This window comes from Lissotriton helveticus, chromosome 2_2 (genome assembly GCF_964261635.1).
Source record: "Lissotriton helveticus chromosome 2_2, aLisHel1.1, whole genome shotgun sequence".
Taxonomy (NCBI): domain Eukaryota; kingdom Metazoa; phylum Chordata; class Amphibia; order Caudata; family Salamandridae; genus Lissotriton; species Lissotriton helveticus.
In genome coordinates this window covers 349,859,258-349,879,652 of record NC_136060.1, presented here as the reverse complement: position 1 = coordinate 349,879,652, position 20,395 = coordinate 349,859,258, and the positions used below count along the sequence as shown (strand labels likewise).

At 43.2% G+C, this 20,395-nt stretch overlaps 1 protein-coding gene across 3 annotated transcripts in view; it reads left to right on the top strand.

Annotated features, from left to right (window-relative positions):
* Positions 1-20,395, top strand: part of AFAP1 (actin filament associated protein 1) — a 407,485-nt gene that overhangs the window by 168,912 nt on the left and 218,178 nt on the right. For all 3 annotated transcript variants that reach the window (XM_078678522.1, XM_078678521.1, XM_078678520.1), the window contains exon 3: positions 19,984-20,078. In XM_078678522.1, coding sequence (XP_078534648.1) covers positions 19,984-20,078 — 95 coding nt within the window. The remainder of the gene's footprint in view (positions 1-19,983; positions 20,079-20,395) is intronic.

Genomic DNA, 20,395 nt, shown 5'->3' with positions numbered 1-20,395 from the left:
GTCCTGGTTCATTGGGCACAAAGGGTGGAGTCGCAGCAGGTCTTCTGACTCGAAAAAAACTATGAAGAAAAACAACTTGAAAATATCCATGCCCAACATAAGATGGCAAGGGTATACAGAGCATAGGAATATGCACTACTACAGCTCAACATGCAAATCAACAGATGGTTAAAGGGTAACATTTTCTTTTCTACATCTGCAAATTGGCTATAAATCCCTCTACGCATTATACTTTACAAAAGTGTTTTTCAGTAGCATTTCTTGTTCTGGTTCACTATTTCTCAAATCCCTTCTGTACATTAATTGCTGTGCTGCTTTGTTTTATTTTCAGATTCAGGTTTTATAAATGAAGCAAAACATACTTATAAAGGGCTGCTTCTTACCCCTAAGGGTATTCAGGCGCTGTGCTACTGGTGTTAGTTAAAGAACCAGGTCCTGAATTTTGTCAGTGATGGTGACATGCCGGGGTGGAGGGTAAAGGAGTTCCAGGACTTGGCGGCGAGGTGGGGGAAGGAAGTGTCCTCTGGTGTGGCGGACTCAAGGGTGAGGTGGGCGCAGAACAAGTTCCTGGGTAGTAGGTGAAAATTCAACCGTGGTTCATGTAGGCAGGTCCTTGGTCGTGGAGGGCTTTGTACGTGTGGTTTAGTAGCTTGAATTGTCATCTTTTCTGCATGGGGAGCCAGTGGAGGTCTTTCAGGTGCTGGGTGATGTGGGTTCTCTTGGGTAGGTGGAGGAGAAGTCTGGCTGCTGCATTCTGGAACGTCTGGAGTCTTCTCATGAGTTCGGTTGTGGAGCCTGCATAGAGTATGTTGCCGTAGTCCAGCCAACTCGTTTTGAGGGCCTGTGTCACAGTTTTCCTGGTGTGGGTGGGTAGCCACTTGAAAATTCTGTGGAGCATGCTGAGAGTGTGGAAGCAAGCTGCGGAGACAGTGTCGACCTTGGTATCATCCTGGATAGAAAACCCTCCATGAAACCCAAGGTTGTGGGCGTGGTCTTTCGGAGTGGTGGTGGGTCCGAGTTCCAATGAGCAACAGGAGTCATTTCAGAGGGAGGTGTGTCTGCTGAAGATCAGTACTTTTTTTCCCTGTTTTGAGCTTTAGGCAGTTGCTTTTCATCCAGTCTCGGATGTTCTTCATTAAGTTGTGCAAATGTATCTTTATTGTGGTGGGGTCTGGTGAGAGCGAGAGGATGAGTTGGGTGTTGGCGTGAGAGATGATGTTGATGTGGGTTCTGACGATGTCTGTGATGTGTGTCATGTAGATGTTGAAGAGCGTTGGACTGAGGGATGAGCCTTGAGAGACACCCCAGGGGGTGTGCTTGGGTTGAGAGGTGAAGGGGTGGGGAGACAGATTCTCTGGGTGCGTACTGTGAGAAAAGATGCTTCAATCTGAGCGCGCCGTCTCTGATTCGATTTGGCACAGTAGTAAGGCTGTTCTTGGGCTATAAGGTTTGAGCCAGAAGCATAAGTTAGATGATCAAATCTGAGTTTCTTTAACACTTTGAAGGAGTTTCTCTGACTTCTACCACATGCGGGTAATCCGTAAATAAAGCACCTTATTACTGTTCACTGCTCAGGGTGTGTCTCTTATCTGCCGGACGTCTCTGTCTCTAAAGTTCAAGTGCGTAGTCATGAGTCCAGACCGACCTAGGTGTCAGGCCAGGTTGAGGGTGGTTTGTGGGGATCCTGTGTGCTCATTCTTTAAAAAAAACTAAAAAAACCTTTCATTCTTATTTTTCACTTCACCATTCAGCCAGTTTTCTTAGAAGAGTTTTTTTTCTGTAGCCCCCCTATTTGATTTTCTTCTCAAGCATCCCACCACATCCTCTGTTGCGTGTGTTTGAGTTTTGAGGTTTGCAGCTTCTAGCTGCAGTATTTGAATAATGTCTTCTGTTTCTTTAACTGTTTCTGAAGTCTCTTTTATGATCTGCATTGAACACGTTCAGGTCAAGGGCTATTCCGTCGCTTTTAGTTTCAAATGCTTCTCTGGTATCTTGCATTCTTTCACGATACTGTGTAATGTTTTCAATTTTGTATTGTACTTGTAGGTTTGGCACTATCTTTAGTTTGTGCGTGTTTTGTATCCCCTTGCCATCTTGTACTCTCTGATTTCCCTACTTTATGGTAGATCACTATTGCATAGATCAGAAGGAATTTCTTTTTCAGCAGTGGGGAGGGCCACTGCCTTCTGAAGAGCTTCACCCACCACTGTGGGTCGGTAATCTGACTTGCAAAGGTGATACATTTAGAAAAGCGTGGGCAGTCACCCCACAAATTGTGCTGCTTTACTTGGCTCACAATTGGCCACATTTCTGTTCTCTTTCCTTGATTCAACATTGAGTGTGTCACCCGTACAGGTGCCACTGCCATCCGGTTTGCTGTCAGTTTTGTGTGTGTTGGTTTATTTGTGACAGAATTGGATGTGTTGGCATCTAGCACCAAGGTGGCAGTAATTATGTAAGTGTTCAGTTATGAAGTGCAGTTGCAGCATGCGTGAACAGTGTGTCCCTTCAGGTGGCATCTCTTTTGGCGCCAGCCAGTGGCAGGGGTTGTCTCTATTTCTTGGGCAAACAGTTTGTGAAGTCAATTCGCTTTTGGGGTAATGTTTTCTGGCTTCTCCATTCTTTTAAGGCCCTGTAACCCGCCTGTAATTCATTCCAGTAGAGTTTGCAACCAATATTTGTATCCATATAACTCAAGAGGCTGTCTGGTGCAGGGGGCTAATTTGTGGGATGTCTTCTCAGGCAGTCAGGCCACGATCCCAGGACGATTCCTTTTAGGACTAGTCCTCTCCCTGCACTTGTTCCTATTTGGGTTGGGAAGAGACTGTAGTTCATCTCTTATTTTGTGGTGCGTCAGGCCTCAAACCTAGAGTGCACATCTGAAGTCATGTGAATTTTTCAATACCCTGGTCATGTGGAACCTGCTCCCAATCCTTTCACTGTCATAGTAGTTCCCTCGCTGTGTCTGCTCCCTCTTCTCCTTGTTCACCACCTTTATGGCTGGCGCCCCACCTCCCTTAGACTCAACCTGGTTGGCAATGTCACCAAAGAAGGAACAAGAACAGTGGAATAGGTGTGCAGCTACACTAAAACTGTTGTCTCGATTCTCAGCCTTCCCAACACACTGGCTCTGCCCTGGCAGTAGCAACTTCTCTGTGCAGTAGCTGTCTACACACGCCTTCAGCTCTGGTGAGACATCCAGGGCTTCGCTCATGTTGGAGAAGGGATGATCCCGGCTTCTTCAGGACAAGGGAACATGTTGCCACCCACCCTGGATGGACGGCTTCCTATAAGTTTATAAATCTTGATTTTGTGCTTCCTGTGAACAGAACGCCCTGAGTAACAACCATGTTTCTCCATTGATTTTGGGAGTTCCAATCCCTTGCTAATAGGATTATTGGTGTGAGATGGCTATCTATAGGGGAGTAAAGAGAGTCCCAGAGGGTAAACTTCTTAAACAATGCTAGAAACTGTTTAAGAAGTTTACCCTCTGGGACTCTTTTTACTTCACTGTTTCAGTGCCCTAATCCCACGGGTTAAGAAGGGGCCCCTCTTACCTTCTTGCGTATCTATAGGGGATACTTCAGATACTACGGTCAAATGCTGAACTGTGGAGGGCTACCTAAAGTGAATGTTATTGAAATTGTAAGGAGTGAACTTAAAGAGCATTTGCCTAAACTGGAAATTAAACACAGTGGGGAAAGAATATAACTTTGGGCAGAAATGTAGCAGATAATACCTCATCCTAGAGGCATAAGAGATCAGACTGTCATTAAGAGATGGAAGAGACCCAGTGCATGCCCTCTATGCCTAAAACCGGACTTTTGAATGAGCCATCCCTTGACCTCCGAGTCTCTCACTCCTTGCAACGCATCATGGAAAGAACATTATTTCTGGAATGAACAAAAAACTCCCAGGTTCACATGTTAATGATGGCCGCAGATCCACTTTCACCAATGCCCGTCCTCGCCACCCCATGCACAGGGTGCTCTCCTGGCTCCTGGTCTGGTTAAACATCCTGCTTTGCGTGCTTTGATAAAACATTACTGTACAAACTGGTCTGTTGTCTCGTCTCAAACTCTGCGAGCTGGGCTCATAGTATTAAAATAGCCCTCTTAAAATGAGATAAAAATGATGATGATGATGATGAGGTAAAACTTGAAGGTGCAATAAGGAAGAGGATTTAACAGAAACATTACATAACAATGAAATAGGGAAAAGACCCTACATAAAGTGAGTTTCAAGGGGCAACAAGTGGTTTAGAGGTTTTATAGCACCTGCCTGCTGCCTTAAGACTGATTGGTAGCATTTTCTGATGCTGAAAGCCTCCAGAGGGCAACACAAACAATTATGGGATTTCTGAAGTAAGCACAGTCAGAACAGTCATATGTTTTGTAGACCCTGCATTAGGAGCTTTGTTTCTTCACTTATCGGCTCTTTACATATTTAATTCAATGAACGAAAGGTATTTATGTTGGGTGGTACGTGCCACGATGGCTACTGACGCACATTTGCAGTTGAAGAGAGAAATTACAGTAGGTGCAGTTGCCCAGTTGTCAGCTAGCAGAACCAATGTATAATTGGCGATGTTTGTACTGATCCTTCGTTGAGATAATACAACCTCTGGCATAGGGAAGACACTGTTCTGTGCCAAAAGTCTGCAATCTCTAGTTGGGGAAACTTATCCTGGTAATGCCTCTTGACCTATCGCGACAGGCATACTGTTTTTTTTCGGGGATGAGAATGAGAGCCAATTGTTTGCATCTCATCTGGCCAAGCAGACTGATCGGGTCAGATCTTGAGTTTCACTGTCATCGTCTCAGTCTTGCTAACAGGCTAAAGCATATCTTGATCCCATACAATCCGTTGTTTTTCCTGGCTTGCCTTAATTTTTCTCCCAATCATTTTACTCCGGTTTTTTAGCAAACACTGATTTTTTAAGAAAAGAAAAATGTTACTAGTGGGCAAGCAGTGTTGTAGGCAGTGATTAATACACTGCTTTTGTTGCTTTGACAGCTCTGCATGGCATAGGTATGATCGAAGATGCCTTTATATTTACTATTTTGGGCAGAGCGTTTGCTGACATATTTTAGACAACAGCACTCACAACCGTTGGTTTCAAATGTTGAGAAATGCAGGCCTTGACGGCCACCATCCTATCCAAAACAAGATCTTTTTGAATTATTTGTAGCAAAAAGGAGAACTGGGATTAGACCTTAGCAAAAAAGATCTCGAACAAACGAGGATAAGAGAAGGACTAGCTGCCAACGAGGGACTTTTCAGGTGTAAGTGAATCATACCATATCCCATGTATAGATATTTGCCAGTCACTGGTCAAGGTTTTTTTAACTGAACAAAATAAATAATTCATAATTATTTTCAGTAAGCACCCCAACTAACTCTACTTATATTTTAAAAGAACTCCATCTATCGATCTTCTGTCTTATCAAGCTGTCTGTCTTTTTTACATATGACCGTGTAAAGATCTGTCCACCCTCCCACCCACCATTCCTTCCACAATTATTCAATGTGCTTTCCCATCCAATTTACAGAGTGTAAGCAAAACAAGGATAACCACATAAAACACATACTGTGAAAACGGTCCACTTAGATGGGCCCCTGGACCAAATCATGTGTTAGTTGACTAAATTATGCAGAAAAGAAATTAAAGTTATGCAGCACATTCCATGGTATCATTTGAAATGTCATTAGAAAAAAATGGCGGCCGAACCTCCCTCACCTGCCACAAACACTGACCACATGGCAGGGCAAGGATTCTATTGGTACAGCCAAAACTTGGCTTGGTCCATCCACAGTATCAACAAATGGTATCAACAAATATGTATGAATTTCACAGAAGTACAGTAGCGCCCTGCTACTAAGTATCCTTTGTAACTCCCAGAGTAAAATAGTTTTTGTAAGAAAGACATGGTGTTGAACTTGGTAGAAAACAAGTGGTCCTGGATAGAATGTAAAGGAGAATACCAAGGACGGCAGAGGTCACAAAATAGAGACCGACATCAATTGAGATGTTTCTCAAAGTGGATCTAAATCGGGATTGTACAGATAGCTGGCAATAGGCAACTTTAGTGCGTGTTCGCTGCACCGAAAAATGACAAAGTGTTTTTGATTAAGAAATTTGGAAACCAGTTCATAGACTAGACAGGCTAGGTAAAAATCTAGAAATGGAGATTAGCAAATTTGATGACAATTATTCATATTAGATATCTTTAGGTAAGAAATCAAATCTTAAAAAGTTGACAAACGTCCAAAGGTAATCTTTGTGAAAGAAGAGGAATAGCTAGCATGTTGGTGAAGTTACATGTTCATGTAGCATCTGAGTGTAAAATACATCTGAGGAAAGTGTTCAGTTTTCCTTCCTGAATTGCCATGTTCATCCTTGATAGTGTAAGACCTAACAACAGTTCTGAATACTTCTGGAGTGTATTGTCCAATTATGGAAATTGGATTTATTATGTTTTTAATTTTCACATGAATTTTAGCCTACAATCCATGCTTTATGCAATGGATTTTAATTTTCCCTCTTTTCACTGGAGAAGCAAAACATGCCTGAATCTGACCAAGTACGTCTGTATTTTACTACTTTTTTTTCTTTTTTAGGTTTAAGGAAACTCAACGTGCATATATCTAATTTAAAAGATTTCTGGTGTTTTCGAAATATTTTTGTCTGGTTCTATCCTATTGTAACAATGTGTTTTTTTTTTCTTGGGTATGTGCCCAGAATCCAGTTTCTCCACTGATGCATTCTATAAATATTACTTAGGATTTACTGACACAGCATTTAGTGGATCTCAGCAACCACGAACAAGGTTTCAGCTCAGTCCATTGGAGTTTGTCCTTAAATGGCCAAAGATTTTTAGAAGTATTCAGACCCCTGCAGTCTTGTCTTATTTCATTCCCATGTTAAGACAAAAAAAAAGCTGTTTTTGCTTTTGAAGTGTACAATATTTGAAGTCTAAGATGTTTACTCTTAAACTCAGCAAAGCTATTTTTAAAATTGTTTGGTAGTGTTTTGGCTCATGGCAGCCAGGTTTCCCAGCAGAGAAAGTGAACAAGCAGCCGGAATATTGTCTGCTTTCTGTTGTTCGAACTTTCTCTCAAACTAATCCGACTTGCTGCCTTTGGCCAGTGCTTTGAAACATTGAATGCTATAATATGTTATAAGTCTTGTTATTGGATCCCTGCCCACACTAGGATTCATTTTTTAAAAGAGCATTGATCTGTATACTCTGTTGCTCTTATCATAAATTGTTATTAGTCATATGCTTACGTTTCAAATTTGGATTTATTTGCTTAGTTAGTTAAAACCATTGCAATACAATTAATTCACAATGTATTCAAATTTATTTTGTTCAACGTAAAACGAGTTCCACCTTCCATACCCATTTTGTTTAAATAATTAAAACTAGCTTAAAACAGTCCGTGAATATCCAATTAAAATCCAGTTATAAACTGATATCCAAATGCTAGTCTTTACATGTACACAAATAAGAGCGGAGTAGAACCAGTCTAAGTGAGGATTTTTTCCGACTATCTTTGCAGGCTCCTGCTGGGGAGGAAGAATTAACTGAAGTGCTTTAGTGCCTCTGACCATCTTCTCAATAGGTATCGGGGCTCCTTGCAATCATTAGGAAGAAGTTCAAAAGTTGCAAGGCTGTTGATATCTCTGCAAGGCCCCTTTTAGTTTTGTTAATCAGCCCCGGTGGATAGCTCTCATACTATTAGCTGGGATTTCTTGCTTCTTCACAAGTTTTTACGCTATGGAGCAAAGTTCAGGATGTGCAACAGCTCTGTAATAACCCCACTTGTCTCTTGTATGCTGTTTGGGCCCTTATAGCTGTGCCATATATTGTCAGCTAGTTTTCATCTGCTCCCTTACGTTCCATGACCATAACCTTTTTCTCCACAATCCTGAGACATTTTCTCAGCGCACAAGTAGTGTCCCTAACCTAGATTTTAAAAACTGCTTCTTTGTGTAGATACTGTAAGGTGTCGCTAAGTAGCCATGAGGAGATAGAGATAGCTTCTTGTAATTGCAGAAAGTTAACCTTCCATGGTTCTGTCTTGCCAGAGTCTGCTTGTCCTCCAATAGGGACATTACTTTGGTATTTGATTTTATATTTTTTTCATCTCCCTGTGGCTCAGATTTTGGGCCTAAGCAGATGAAAGGTCCAGGGTGGCAAGTGACCTTTGTAGAAAAGCTCTCATAGGTGTTCTATCTCTCCCCTATATTTCCAGCCAGAGAGGAAGACCCAAGTAGCCCTCCTTCGCAAGTTTAAGACTTTGGCAACAACTCACAAAAGCTGCCTGTCTGCCCAAGGTTTGTGTTACCAGGCTAAACTCCGGCCTGTTTGCGCAGAGGACGTGTATGCCGGGAGATGGAAGACCGCCTTGGAAATGTCTGAAACTGTAGATTCTAGCGCCACACTGTCCTAGCCCAGGGGCCTCACTCCGATAAGCTAACGTGGGGAAGATTCTGGCTTGTGCCACCTGCAGGATTGGACAGAAGGAGGAGCTCTTCATCTTCTTATGGAGCAATCCTAGGCTGGCTTGCTTTTTCTTAGATTTCATCCATTTGGGCTGAAAATCTCCCATTATGATGGAAGAGCACTCCAAGGTATTTGTACACCTTGATTTGTACCACTTTTTCAATGCCCAAGTAAGATTTATGGTTTTCCAACTTAGTCCTTTGGAGTGTTTGGGTCTTTTCCGTGTTAATAGTCAATCCATTGGTATTGGAGTATTCCAAAGTTGCGTCCAAGAGCTGCTGCTGCCCCACTTTTTCTCTGCATATCAGAACGAAATTTACACATACAGGAGGTTTGATGTCATGGATCCTCCAATTGTTGGCGAGTGGCTGTTTACTTTATTTAATAAGGGCGGAAGATCCAAATGAAACAGATTGAAAAGAGTCAGGCCAATACACATCCCCGATTTAAACCTTCTGTTGGTATACACCTAGACAAACCAGAGCCATTCCTGAGTTTTATTCTGATCCATGTGTCTATATGCAGCATTTGCAGTGCCCTTAGAAGGCCGCCAAGCAAATCCCAACCCACACGTTTTAGCCATAATTTGCTGTGGCTCACCTTGTCAAATGCTGATTTGTAGTCTATGAAACATAGGTCGACCGGCTGTTTATAAGAATTACAAAGTCACTTAGCTGGCAGAGGGCCATGATGTTGGTTATGGACCCTGTTCGTTTGGTAATGCCAGTCTGGTTTGGTGGGATCATGTGATGTTCCTTCGCCCACATCTGCAATTTCTCCAGAATGATTCCTGCGAAGTATTCAGCTTTGTTGTCCATTAATGCCACTACGCGGTAATTCTTGGGCTTGATTCCGTATGGGCGCCCTGTTCTGATTCGTTTTTGCCTGTGGCTCTGTGTTTTTTTACACTGACGGTTAATTTTGATTTGGCTGCTTCTGTCCACAAGGAACCTCTCTCAAAGCTGATTTGCACTTTTCCTCTGGAAGGAGTATGAGGGGTTGTTAATGGAATTAACATTACTGACTCCTCAAGGATACTGATACTTCCCTTTGGCTGCCCCTGCTCCTTGCCTTTTAGTTTGGCAGGGCTCGAACAGCGGCCCTTCCCGCTGTTTTGCCTGCACAGTGGGGCTGGATGGTATTTCCGTCAGCCTTTCCCGCTGCTCTGCGTCTTTCAAGTATTTAAACTTTGTTGGTATTTTTGGTTGCGCTGTGCTAGATTCCATGTATGGTAAAAAGAGTTTGGGAGCTTTTGCTGGACTTCTTCGCTGAATGTTGGTCAGTGTCGGTAAGCCGGATGGTTTGGCAGGTTTGGTCTCTTATCAGCTTTCCCCTTTTCTGACGGTTTTGTGTAGCTATGGGGCCTCAAGTTTTTCCAGAGCGCATGATTCCACCTGATTCTGCCTGATGTTATAATCTAATGATCTATTTCTCTAATTTTTAGTTTTGTGACTTCTCATAGCTCTTCTAAATCTTCTAAAATGCGGGTGTACTCTGTGCCTGCTTTCCTACTTTACTGTGCCTGCTGTTATATTTTGTGGGTTTAGTTCTCTCCACAACAAGGGTAAAAGCAGGAGCGTCCAAGTGCGAGAGGTAGGAGCTCTCCACTGGCTGCAAGCCGCACACCGCCTAGTCAAGCCTCTTCCACAGTCAGGGGACTCAACCTGGTGCAGAGAGACTAATCCCATCTAATCCTGCTCTATGTGGCCTACTTGCTTTCTTGCTTTCTCCATTTTGGGCTCTAGCAGGCAAGTAAACTGGTGATTGTGTGGGAGAAGAGGCTGCGTGACAAAGAAGGAATTGTTGGCTTACTTGCAGCAGTTACAGGCTACTTTGCAGCCGCTTCTGGCACCTCCACGCTTGCTGATCTCAGCGGCCTCTGAGGGGGGACTGCAGCTTTTACCCTCTTTCCCTGCCGCTGCCTTGGAGATGTGCCCTCCCAGCAGCACCCTTGGCGTCCTGCAGCGGCTGGCGACCCCACTGCATTTCTCTGTTCTCTGTACACCGACCCCCTGTGACGTCAAGCTCCAACTTCGCACCGTTGCCCTCCCTCTCTGCCACACTCTCGCCATCTCATGTTGGCAACCAGGAAAGTTGTACACTTAAACAACCCTTAGTTTCAGCAGTCTTTGATAATGTCTAGCCCAAATGGCCTATTGTACACAATCTATCTGCTAAATGTGTAGCTTTTGGGGCATTACTTTGCTGCTTTGAGCCCAACCTAAAATGTGAAGACCGTGGTAAAAAGATAAGATCATCTGGCATAGTACAGCAGCGCAGAGGTTGGAAAGGGGGTAATTAAGCTACAAATGACGCACAGAGCAAGGGGTTTATGGTTCTGGACCTATGCATCAACACTGGACAGCTCCTCCACCGTTAAATGAGTGTTATCTCTAGCTCTACCAGGAGGTTGACTCCAGTGAAACAACAGCTTAACCCACAGCAGCACAAGCTAAAAGCATAGTGAATAGAGGCCTTCTTTCCATGATCCCACCTGATCCTACAGACCCTTAGGCATATGCTCCCAACTCTACTACTCTCAACACCTAGTGCATATGCGTTGTCACAGCAGACTGGCGATGGATTCTCATATTCACTGTCCCATGGGAAGACCCTTTTACCTCTACTATCCAGTGGGTATCATCATAAGTCCTCCCTGAAAAGGAGTCTGATGCCACTTCAGATATCCTACCTCAGACTGGAAGCTAATTCCAGATTTTTCAAACTCCCTGTCCTACGGCCTACCTAAATTCCTCCTTAGTAGGCTCCAGATTGTACTGAACCAAGCGGCAAGGCTGGCCTATAAAACCCCGAAGTGGCAATCTGCGAGAACTCTACTTCACAGACTCCACTGGCTGCCGGTGGAGCAGAGGACTGCATTCAAGATCGGCTGCTTGACCTTCAAAGCTGTGTTCGGGACCTCCCCTGCCTTTCTCAAATCACTGGTCATCCCCTACCGCCCGGCACGTAATCTTCGTTCCTCCCATCGCCACTTGCTAGCTGTCCCTGCTACCAAATTAAAAAAAAACGGCGGTCGGATATTTGCCCACCTAGCCCCTGTCCTCTGGAACCAGTTACCTCTCCCTCTTAAATCTGCCAATTCCCTTCTGGCTTTTAGAAAACTTTTGAAAACTCACCTCTTCACACAGACTGGCTAGACCCTCATCTCTCCATCTCACCGGCACTCAGCCAGCGCCAGGAAACCTTTCGGTGTCAGTGCGCTATACAAGTTTCCCCTAAGATAAGATAAGATAAGATAAGATTATCTGGAAAATGCCAGGCATAATAGTCCAGCTTGAGCAACCAGTAGTTGGGCACTACTTTTAAATGTAAATGTAAATGTATTGCGACGTATATAGCGCACGTATCACCCGAAGGCATCAAGGCGCTTGCCTTGGGAACCCGTCCTGGCTTTTCCCTGTGAGATAACCCCTACTGGGTATCCCCAGGGTGAAAGCCAGGCATCCCGCAGCGGGTGGGCCGCCGTAGTGGAGATTAAGCAACTATTGCCCAGAGTTGCAGCGTGGGACCCCATGATTAGAATAGGCACCGAGGCGAGAATTATCGAGTCCGTGGACATTTTGGGCTCACGACCCTGCCGCGTCGGGAATTGAACCCTGGTCCCGGGCCAGACCTCTGCATCAGTGTCTGCCGCTCTAATCAGTGAGCCACACTCCTCCACTTGCACAATGTAAGATCCTGTAAATAGAGCTGACCACCTTTTCAACCCTACAGCATCCGCGATCTGGAGTTGACCTTCTAAGAGATCCTCCTGATCACATCCTAAGCTGTCATTCCTGCAAGACTTAAGTTTGATCTCTTAATGAAGTCATACTGGGAGATTTCAAAATACGTCTTTACGAGACTGGCACAGTGAGGATTCATAGTAGCACTATCAATATAAGACCTTTAACTCCTACTATCCAACCCTACATCCCTCACCTTAATAAACGTGATGCTCTCTGCTTTCCCAGGCTGTGGCTTCCACTTGACTACCACCTTACCTATTAAACCACCAGCCAAATGAGAAGAACACCTGCCTCCTCATCCTACTTGATCTCTCCTCAGCATTTGACACCGTCAAACATGAGAATCTACTTGAGCTGTTAAACACCAGAATGTGTCTATCTGGGACTGTTCACAAGTCGTTCACTTCCTTTCTACATAACCGGTCTCAAAAGTTCAAGATCAACAACGTGTTATCCCCATCTGTGCCTGTAACATTAGGCGTCCCACAAGGATCTTCCCTATCCCCAACTTTGTTCAATCTAGTCATGGAACCACTCACCACCTTGTTACAAGCATCTAATGTACCCTTTCACATGTACGCCAATGACACTCAACTCTATCTCAAACTACAATCCCCGGAAGACATCAAACTTCTGAACTCTACGCTCAGAAACACCCAATCATGGTTGGCCGATAATCACCTCAAACTAAATGCTCTGAAAACTGAGTTCCTTCTGATCTCACCTCCTGCGAAAATCTCCACCACCCAAACCTGGCTCAAGCACCTAACTGCACTCAATGTCCAACCCACTATCGTGGACTCCGCGAAATCCTTAGGCATCACACTTGATGCCAATCTCAACATGCAGCAGCATATCAGCAAAGCAACTAAGGGAGCTAATTTCCAAATCAACACTTTGAGGAAACTTAAACCCTTCCTCCCAGCTAACGACTTCCAAACTGCAGTACAAGCCCTAGTCATCCCACACATAGACTACTGAATCGTCGCTCTCTGCGGACTCCCCCTATCAACAACCGCACCCCTAAGAGCCTCCTTGAACGCTGCAGCGAGACTTATCACTGGATCAAAAAAACATTCGCATATTTCCCCTGACTTAAAATCCCTGAACTGGCTGCCGTTTGAAGCCAGGATACAGCTGAAAATCGCTTGTATGACTCACATGGCTGTACACCACAAGTCACCCAACTACCTCACTCAAAAGCTGACTATATCAGGGGGCTCGAGATCCACTAGAAGCACATAAAATATCCTCCTGAAACCGCGAAGATTCCAGAAGGAAAAAACATATAAACGCTCCTTCTCTGGAATGGCACCCAGGATCTGGAATGCACTCCCTCCCGAAACCAGGCTTATCTCCTCCACTGCATTTTTTAAGAAAGAAGTAAAAGCCATCCTTATGGCTAAATTCACTTGAACTCTTTTTTGGATATATTGAAGACATTGCACCGACTTTGTATTATTTGTTTATCTGATTGTCTAATTGTACTTTTTGTTTATCTGATTGCTATCCTATTTTGCTACTCACTTACTAGCTACTACTATTGTGTACCCAAAAGTTTGTTTAATCACTCCCTTGTTTCCCTTACCCCTTGTTTCTGTAAAGCGCTCTGATATCTGCAAAGATCTTGTTCGCGCTATATAAAACTTTGAAAATAAATAAATAAATAAAACAAACCAGTCTATGCACAGTCTAACACCAGGTATAATACAGAAGTGATGGATGGGAATTTTGGAATCTCTTGGGACACGTCTTGTTACTCCATATTCCATTTCATCATTTTTTAGCTCCTCTAGGTCTCTAATAATGAGGACCAACCATGTGCAAATCAGTGTTGGCCCTTCCCCAAAAGGGACAGCTCTGCCCCAATGGATTGGTAACCTCTTGTGAACGGGAAGACAAGAACCTCCAAATTAATTTTTGCCTTAATGTGCATCTTCTGTGAATGTTCAGCTTGTGACCCTGTAGCACACCAATTGCAGACTCCAAGTCGGGTTGGAACCTGCTCCTGATGACAACCCACATAGGAAGGATGACCAACATACGATTTATGCCCTTGCACTAATTTTGGAACTACTGTAACACCCTGCGAGAGGAAGGCTGTAATGCAGCCAGCAACAGACAGAGTATTCCTTAATCAATCTTTAACACCAAAGCAAACTGCGATCAGTCTCTTCTGTAATGCCCTCATGATCAGTGTCATGTACCCCACCCTCAATGGCCACATGATCAAGGGAGATGACAACCATTTGTGTGGCTTGATGGAGGCCTAGTTCTCAGTTGATCCTGCCTCCCTCTTGGATTGCTCACTCCAGCTGCTCCACAGAATACAGAGCAACCTAAAACCTCATTATAATTAGAAGGAACTGTATGCAGCTACCCTTCCTTGAAGTATTCGACAGCATGCTGTTGCACACACTATGCCATTCATCATAATAGTAGTAGTGTTCAGTAAACTGCATTAGATGCAATTTTCTCTTCCTGAAACCACAAAACTGCCAAGTCAATGGAAGCCATACAGCTTAAGGTAGGGTTTTTTGATGCTTTTAGTTTCGTTGGAGACAATCCATGGAATAAAAATACAGTAAAATAGTTAAAAGCAGAGTTTTTTAGCTTTACTTGGCTAATTGCAACAAGAACTCAGATAGTGGGACAATCTTTGGGACAAAGTACTCACCCGTAGCTTGTTACATTAGATTTGGCCATCCAACCACATGCCTTGTTTGACAACACCCTTAAAATAATCAGTGTAAGGGCTGAAAATCCTCAGCCATACTTATAGCACAGGAGCTCAGTAGCCCTAATTTAGATTCTGAAGAAAGGTATACCAGCCCAGGTCCAGAGAAACTTCTAGAAGGGCTAAAACACCCTCCATATAAGAGAACAAAAGATACCTAAACAGTAGACAACCAGAGTTCTTACAGACATGTCAAATGTGAAATGTTTGAATAGCAGCTGGATTTACAGTGGGAAGAACAATGGAATCAACTTTGTGTTCCGAAGCTTACATGACAGTCATAAAAGGTGGCCATGAGGTATAGAAAGCTCCTTCTTCCATAGGCCATGTAGCAAACAGGCATGCTGTTCATATTTTAAAAAGTGGCATAACTGGAGGCCGTTGAAAACGCCACCTTGGAAACCCTCATCATGACCAGAGTCCTTTGTGCAAATGTAGTTCTCAATTTCAGAAGCATTATAGCCACCATAACCTATCCAACAGGCTATTAACAACCACTCCACAGTTGTCCTGAACTGAAGACAATGGATCAGTTATTTAATAGAGGAGAGATGCAAGATAATTTTGCTGTGAGTGCAGGCTGTCCTAATTTTACAAGCATTGGCAAATTCAATAGGTCTCACCTATGCAAGAGCTATTGGCTTGGTTAATGTATTTTAGTCATTTTGTTCAGCTATGTGAAAAGAAATGCTGTGACGCGGCCAGCACTGACCATAGGGGAAGTGATCTGTTTTCTTGCTTTCTTACTATTGGATTTTCCTTTGCCTTCGCCAAAAAAATAAAACGTTTTTTCAGGAACAAATGACACTTTGTTAGCAAATGTGAAGCAACAAGAAATTAAAATACACATTTATGCATCAATCTTTATTTAATGGGGGCAGGAAATGTGAGCCAAAGGCTGAGGATCCCGGGCATAGCACAAGTAAAGCAATATTAAAATAAATAACCGCCATCCATACACAGATTCGACGGCTGCAGGCTACTTAAAAAAAAGTCTGAAGAAGTTAGAAGCGGGAAGAATCATGACACAGCTGAGTTGTATGAAACTGACAAATACATAAAAGGCATTCAAGAAAAAAAAACCAGTTGTTTAAGTATGTTATGTCGAAGCTGAAGTTTGGAGTGTGGGCCACCGCATGAGCGGGTACAGCGCCAAAATGGCCATGTAGATCAGAAAGCGCAGTGCCGTCTGCATCTTTTTAGCATCTTGAAACATGTTGACGCGACTTTCTGATCTTTTTTTTCTGGCAGGACAGAGGGTGCAAGCAAATAAGGCAGAGTAGGGGACTGGGGTGGATGGGGCAAGCAACAACAGGGAATTGTGAGCGGGTGGGGCAGACCGTACAAGCAGCAATCCAGGGAAAGGGGGCACAGCAAGCAACAAATGCAGGAGCGAGGGAGGTGGAAGAGGGTGCGAGTAAAAGGATTTTTTTAAAAGTGCTTCTGAAAAGTGGTGATCAGTAGTAGGGCACTGGGCTAGGAAACAGTACTTGGGCCATGATCTAGGGTAGGGAATAACCCACAAAGAGAAAGTAAACCAGGCACTGGCTGACCAAATAGAAACAAGGAATTGGGAGACGAAGCCAGCAAAAGGTAATGGGTGAGCTTTAAGCCCCCTGTAAGTAAGCAAAATGTCTTGCAAAGTTACAGCGCATGTGCTGTCTCAGCCTAGACTTAAAGAATAGGGTGGAGTGAGAGGGCAAACTGTTAAAGAGGGGAAGGTACCTGTCAAACGTACCGAATGGCATAAAACCCAAACAATGCCCACAAAACATTTAGGGGCACTAGGGAGAAGGCAGGATAGTGTTTAGGGAGGAAATGGGAATGTGTCCGCCCTGAGGATAAACATCCGTTACTATGCAGTCTTAACCAAGAAGGTAAGTATGTGTACCTTTACCACGCACTATTTTGCTACTCAATTAAGTATTTTTTGTAGCATACTTTCTATGTTTCTTTTTCTATTTTTAAAAAAAAAGGACTTTAGGGGTTAGGAATAGGTGGACGTAAGGGTTATTTTAGGGTTCAATGGTGGGTACAGGTGAAGGGAGGTAAGGAGGACTTTAGGGTTCAGAGATGGATAGAGGTAAAAGGAGGTAAGGGTGAATTTTAGGGTTTGGAATGGGAAGAGGTAAAGGGAGGTAAGGGTGATGCTGTAATGAAGACTTGCAAGCAGAACAAAAAAGACCCACAATCCGGGCCCAAGCAGCTCTGAAGAACACTAATCAAGAAATCAATCCGTACTTGGTACATGTTCCAGGGGTGAAACAAACGCAGGCGACACCCACTCCCATGAGCTCTCCAATGAAAAGAAAGAAAATATGAGTGGCAGTGAAGCCTACTGATTGTAAGTAATGGTCAGATCAAAGCTGCTTGTTTTTTTTTTCTCAAACTAACAAAATCTTTGCAAGTGACGGCATATGCACTGTCTCAGGCGAGACTAAAAAATAGCCCTAAAGCCCTCCCAATAGACAAGGTGTGAATCATCCCTGCAGCTCCCCATATCCTCTCCCATGGCAGCAGCTGTCGATCGATGTCCTTTATTACCGGGGCTGTGCAGGCCAGCGTGCACTGCCCCAGTCACTACTTGTATTCATTGAAAGTGGAAGTCACAAAACGAGGTAGGACAAAACGTTTCCTTTCCCTCTGCTCTGTTTTTAGGCTGAAGCCTGCAACAGCTCCCATGAGATGTGCTTGTGGCAATCTTTTCTTTCTTTAAAAAAACAAAATAGTGGTTACCATTGGTAGGCTTCTTTGTCACTCTCATGTCTCTGCTTTTCATTTGTCAGTTGGTGCAGCTTCACTTTCTCCTTTTTTGTGTTATCCCTTTGTGGAACATGCACCAAGTACAGATTGATAGGTTTATTATTGTCCTTAGTGGTGTTGGGAGGAATGCATGATCCTCCAATATGTTGCATGACAATAGGATAATGCTTTGTGTTGCAGCTGGAATTTGAATCAAGACATCCCTGCTCTCCGTACAGGTTGCATTTTTATTACTTGTATAGCACTTAATACCACGTTGCAGATTGCCAAACGGCCATCTCTGACAGGTTCACTCTGTAGTCATTTTAGACTTCCATGCTTCAAAACACTGACAAAGTAACTTTAACATGCAGAATTTCGAAGGTATAATTCAGCTGTGCACTTCCCATCCTTAAATTCTTTGTGGTTACTTTTTGGTGGAGGAGTGGGAGTGCTGTACGTGTTGCGCTTATACAAAATTAACACATTCTTGCCATGAAAGTGGTTTATTTATTTTTGGAGTGTCTGAAAGTGCTGAGTAAGAAATAAAGCTCATTAGCTTTCTTTGGAGCAAACCCTGTCACTCCTCTAGCCCCCTTTGCCTTTTCTTTGTGACAGTTTTATATACTGCTAACTTGCCCCAAAGTTATTGGAGTGGTTTACAGTATGTTGCACCAACACATAAACTCAAACTTGGTTCCCCAGTTCCAAAGTCGGCAGCACTGGCTGTAACACCATATCACATCCTTTGCCCCTTCTTTTCGTTGTGCCAGGTTTTGCATTCTAGGGAGATAGACTCTCACGTTGCACAGAAAAGTGTAAATTAAATAGTCTTATGGAAATGATAAAACATTAGCTTGAGTCTAGTAAAGTCATACTTTTAAATGCTGTCACTTCTTGAAGTTGTAAATTCTGCTGAGAATAACGTACGACACTCACTATTAGCAAAACAAGCATTTGCAAAACCAAAAGGTCTTTCATGTAAGAGAGCTATTGGCTTTGTCAAACTGTTGTAGCCATTTTGCACAGCAGTCGTGTTGTCCATCACCATGGCTAAACAAAACATTGACAAAGCCAACAGCTCTTGCATAGGCGAGACCTGTTGGGTTTGCCGCTGCTTGTTTGCTGTTGCAGTTTGCAGGACCGAGGGGCACTCGGGGACTGCATCCGCTCTCCTCGCTACTGCCATGGCCTCTGTGGCCATGCGTCCTCTCCTGTCCCACGACCACAGCCGCTGCTCACTTCTGAAAGAGAGAGGTAGACGCTATTCACAAGAGCAGGCCCATTCCAGTGTTCATAGAACCTGGCGGCCCCACTGTTTTCTTCACAGATCCCAACACAACAATTTCTAATGTTAATGCAATTAAAACAAAATTCACTTTTATAAATAGTTTTTTTATAGTTTACACGTGAAGGTGGAAAACAATTACTTGCTAAAATGCCCCGTTTTTGAATGGTAAAATAAAGGTTGAGAGTTTAGTGTTCCTGTCTTTTCTGTGCCTTTAGGATTATTTTATGTTACCAAAGCAAAATGGGAGACTAGCTGCAGCGCGGGGACATACTAGTTACTATAACCAGGCGCTTTAGAAATTCATTTATTATTATTATTATTATTTTCAGGTAAGTATTGTTTAATTTTAGTGGTTGATGGCTTGAGAGCTCACCGTTATAATTATCAATATAGCACCAAAGTCATTACAAAGGTTTGGTTGCTGCATTTCATTTTTACAAGTTAGCCTAGAGATGGCGTCTGAAAGCATTCACAACAGTTCATTTGCGGCTGACACACAATAAAGATGTCTGCAATGTACAGTGTGTTTCAAACTATTCGGTTTTCGTATTTTTCTTCTGTCCCTTTTTATTAATATATATATATATATATATATATATGTGTAAAAGTGTGTGTGTGTATATATATATATATATATATATATATATATATATATATATATATATATGATAGATGCAGAAAGAAAACACTTGCTCGAGTCTTCGAGATTACATCTGTGTTTCAAAGAATGAATACTTGTCAAATACGCATGAGTAAGAATGTATGTTCCTCTCTATGCGACATATAGACGGTTATTTTATGACGGGATTAATTGAAGCATGCTTTAGTTTCTTTTATCGACTGGGTAATTCTTTTTGCAGACTGTACAAATGATGAATTTTTATGCGTGTGCGTTCAGTGAATGTTTTTTTTTACAACTCATGATGTGTTTAAGTTGTGTGATTTTCTTTGCAGAATGTGACATAAAAAACCATGTGCAGAAAGCAGAGTTAAACGGCATCCCTGCCCCGCCACAGATGCCTCTGCCAGAAATCCCCCAGCCATGGCTAGTAAGTGCATATCCTGTACCATTCATGCTTGTAACTGTGTAGTAATTACTCATACCTGTAACAATGCTCCTTATACCAATAACTGTCGTGGAGGCAGATGGCAGGTGTTATAATTATGTATTTATTTATTTGAGGAGAGCGCCAGAATCGCGACTCTCCGATCGTGAGCTCTCTGCCGAATCCAAGATGGCGGCCGCGCTCCGCGTCGTCACGTCGTAACGTAACGGATAGAGCGCGACACTACATATCTTCCTCCTTTACAGATTATACAATACAAAGGAAAAGTAATGTCTTTCAGTCTACCTGCTGGTTGCTTC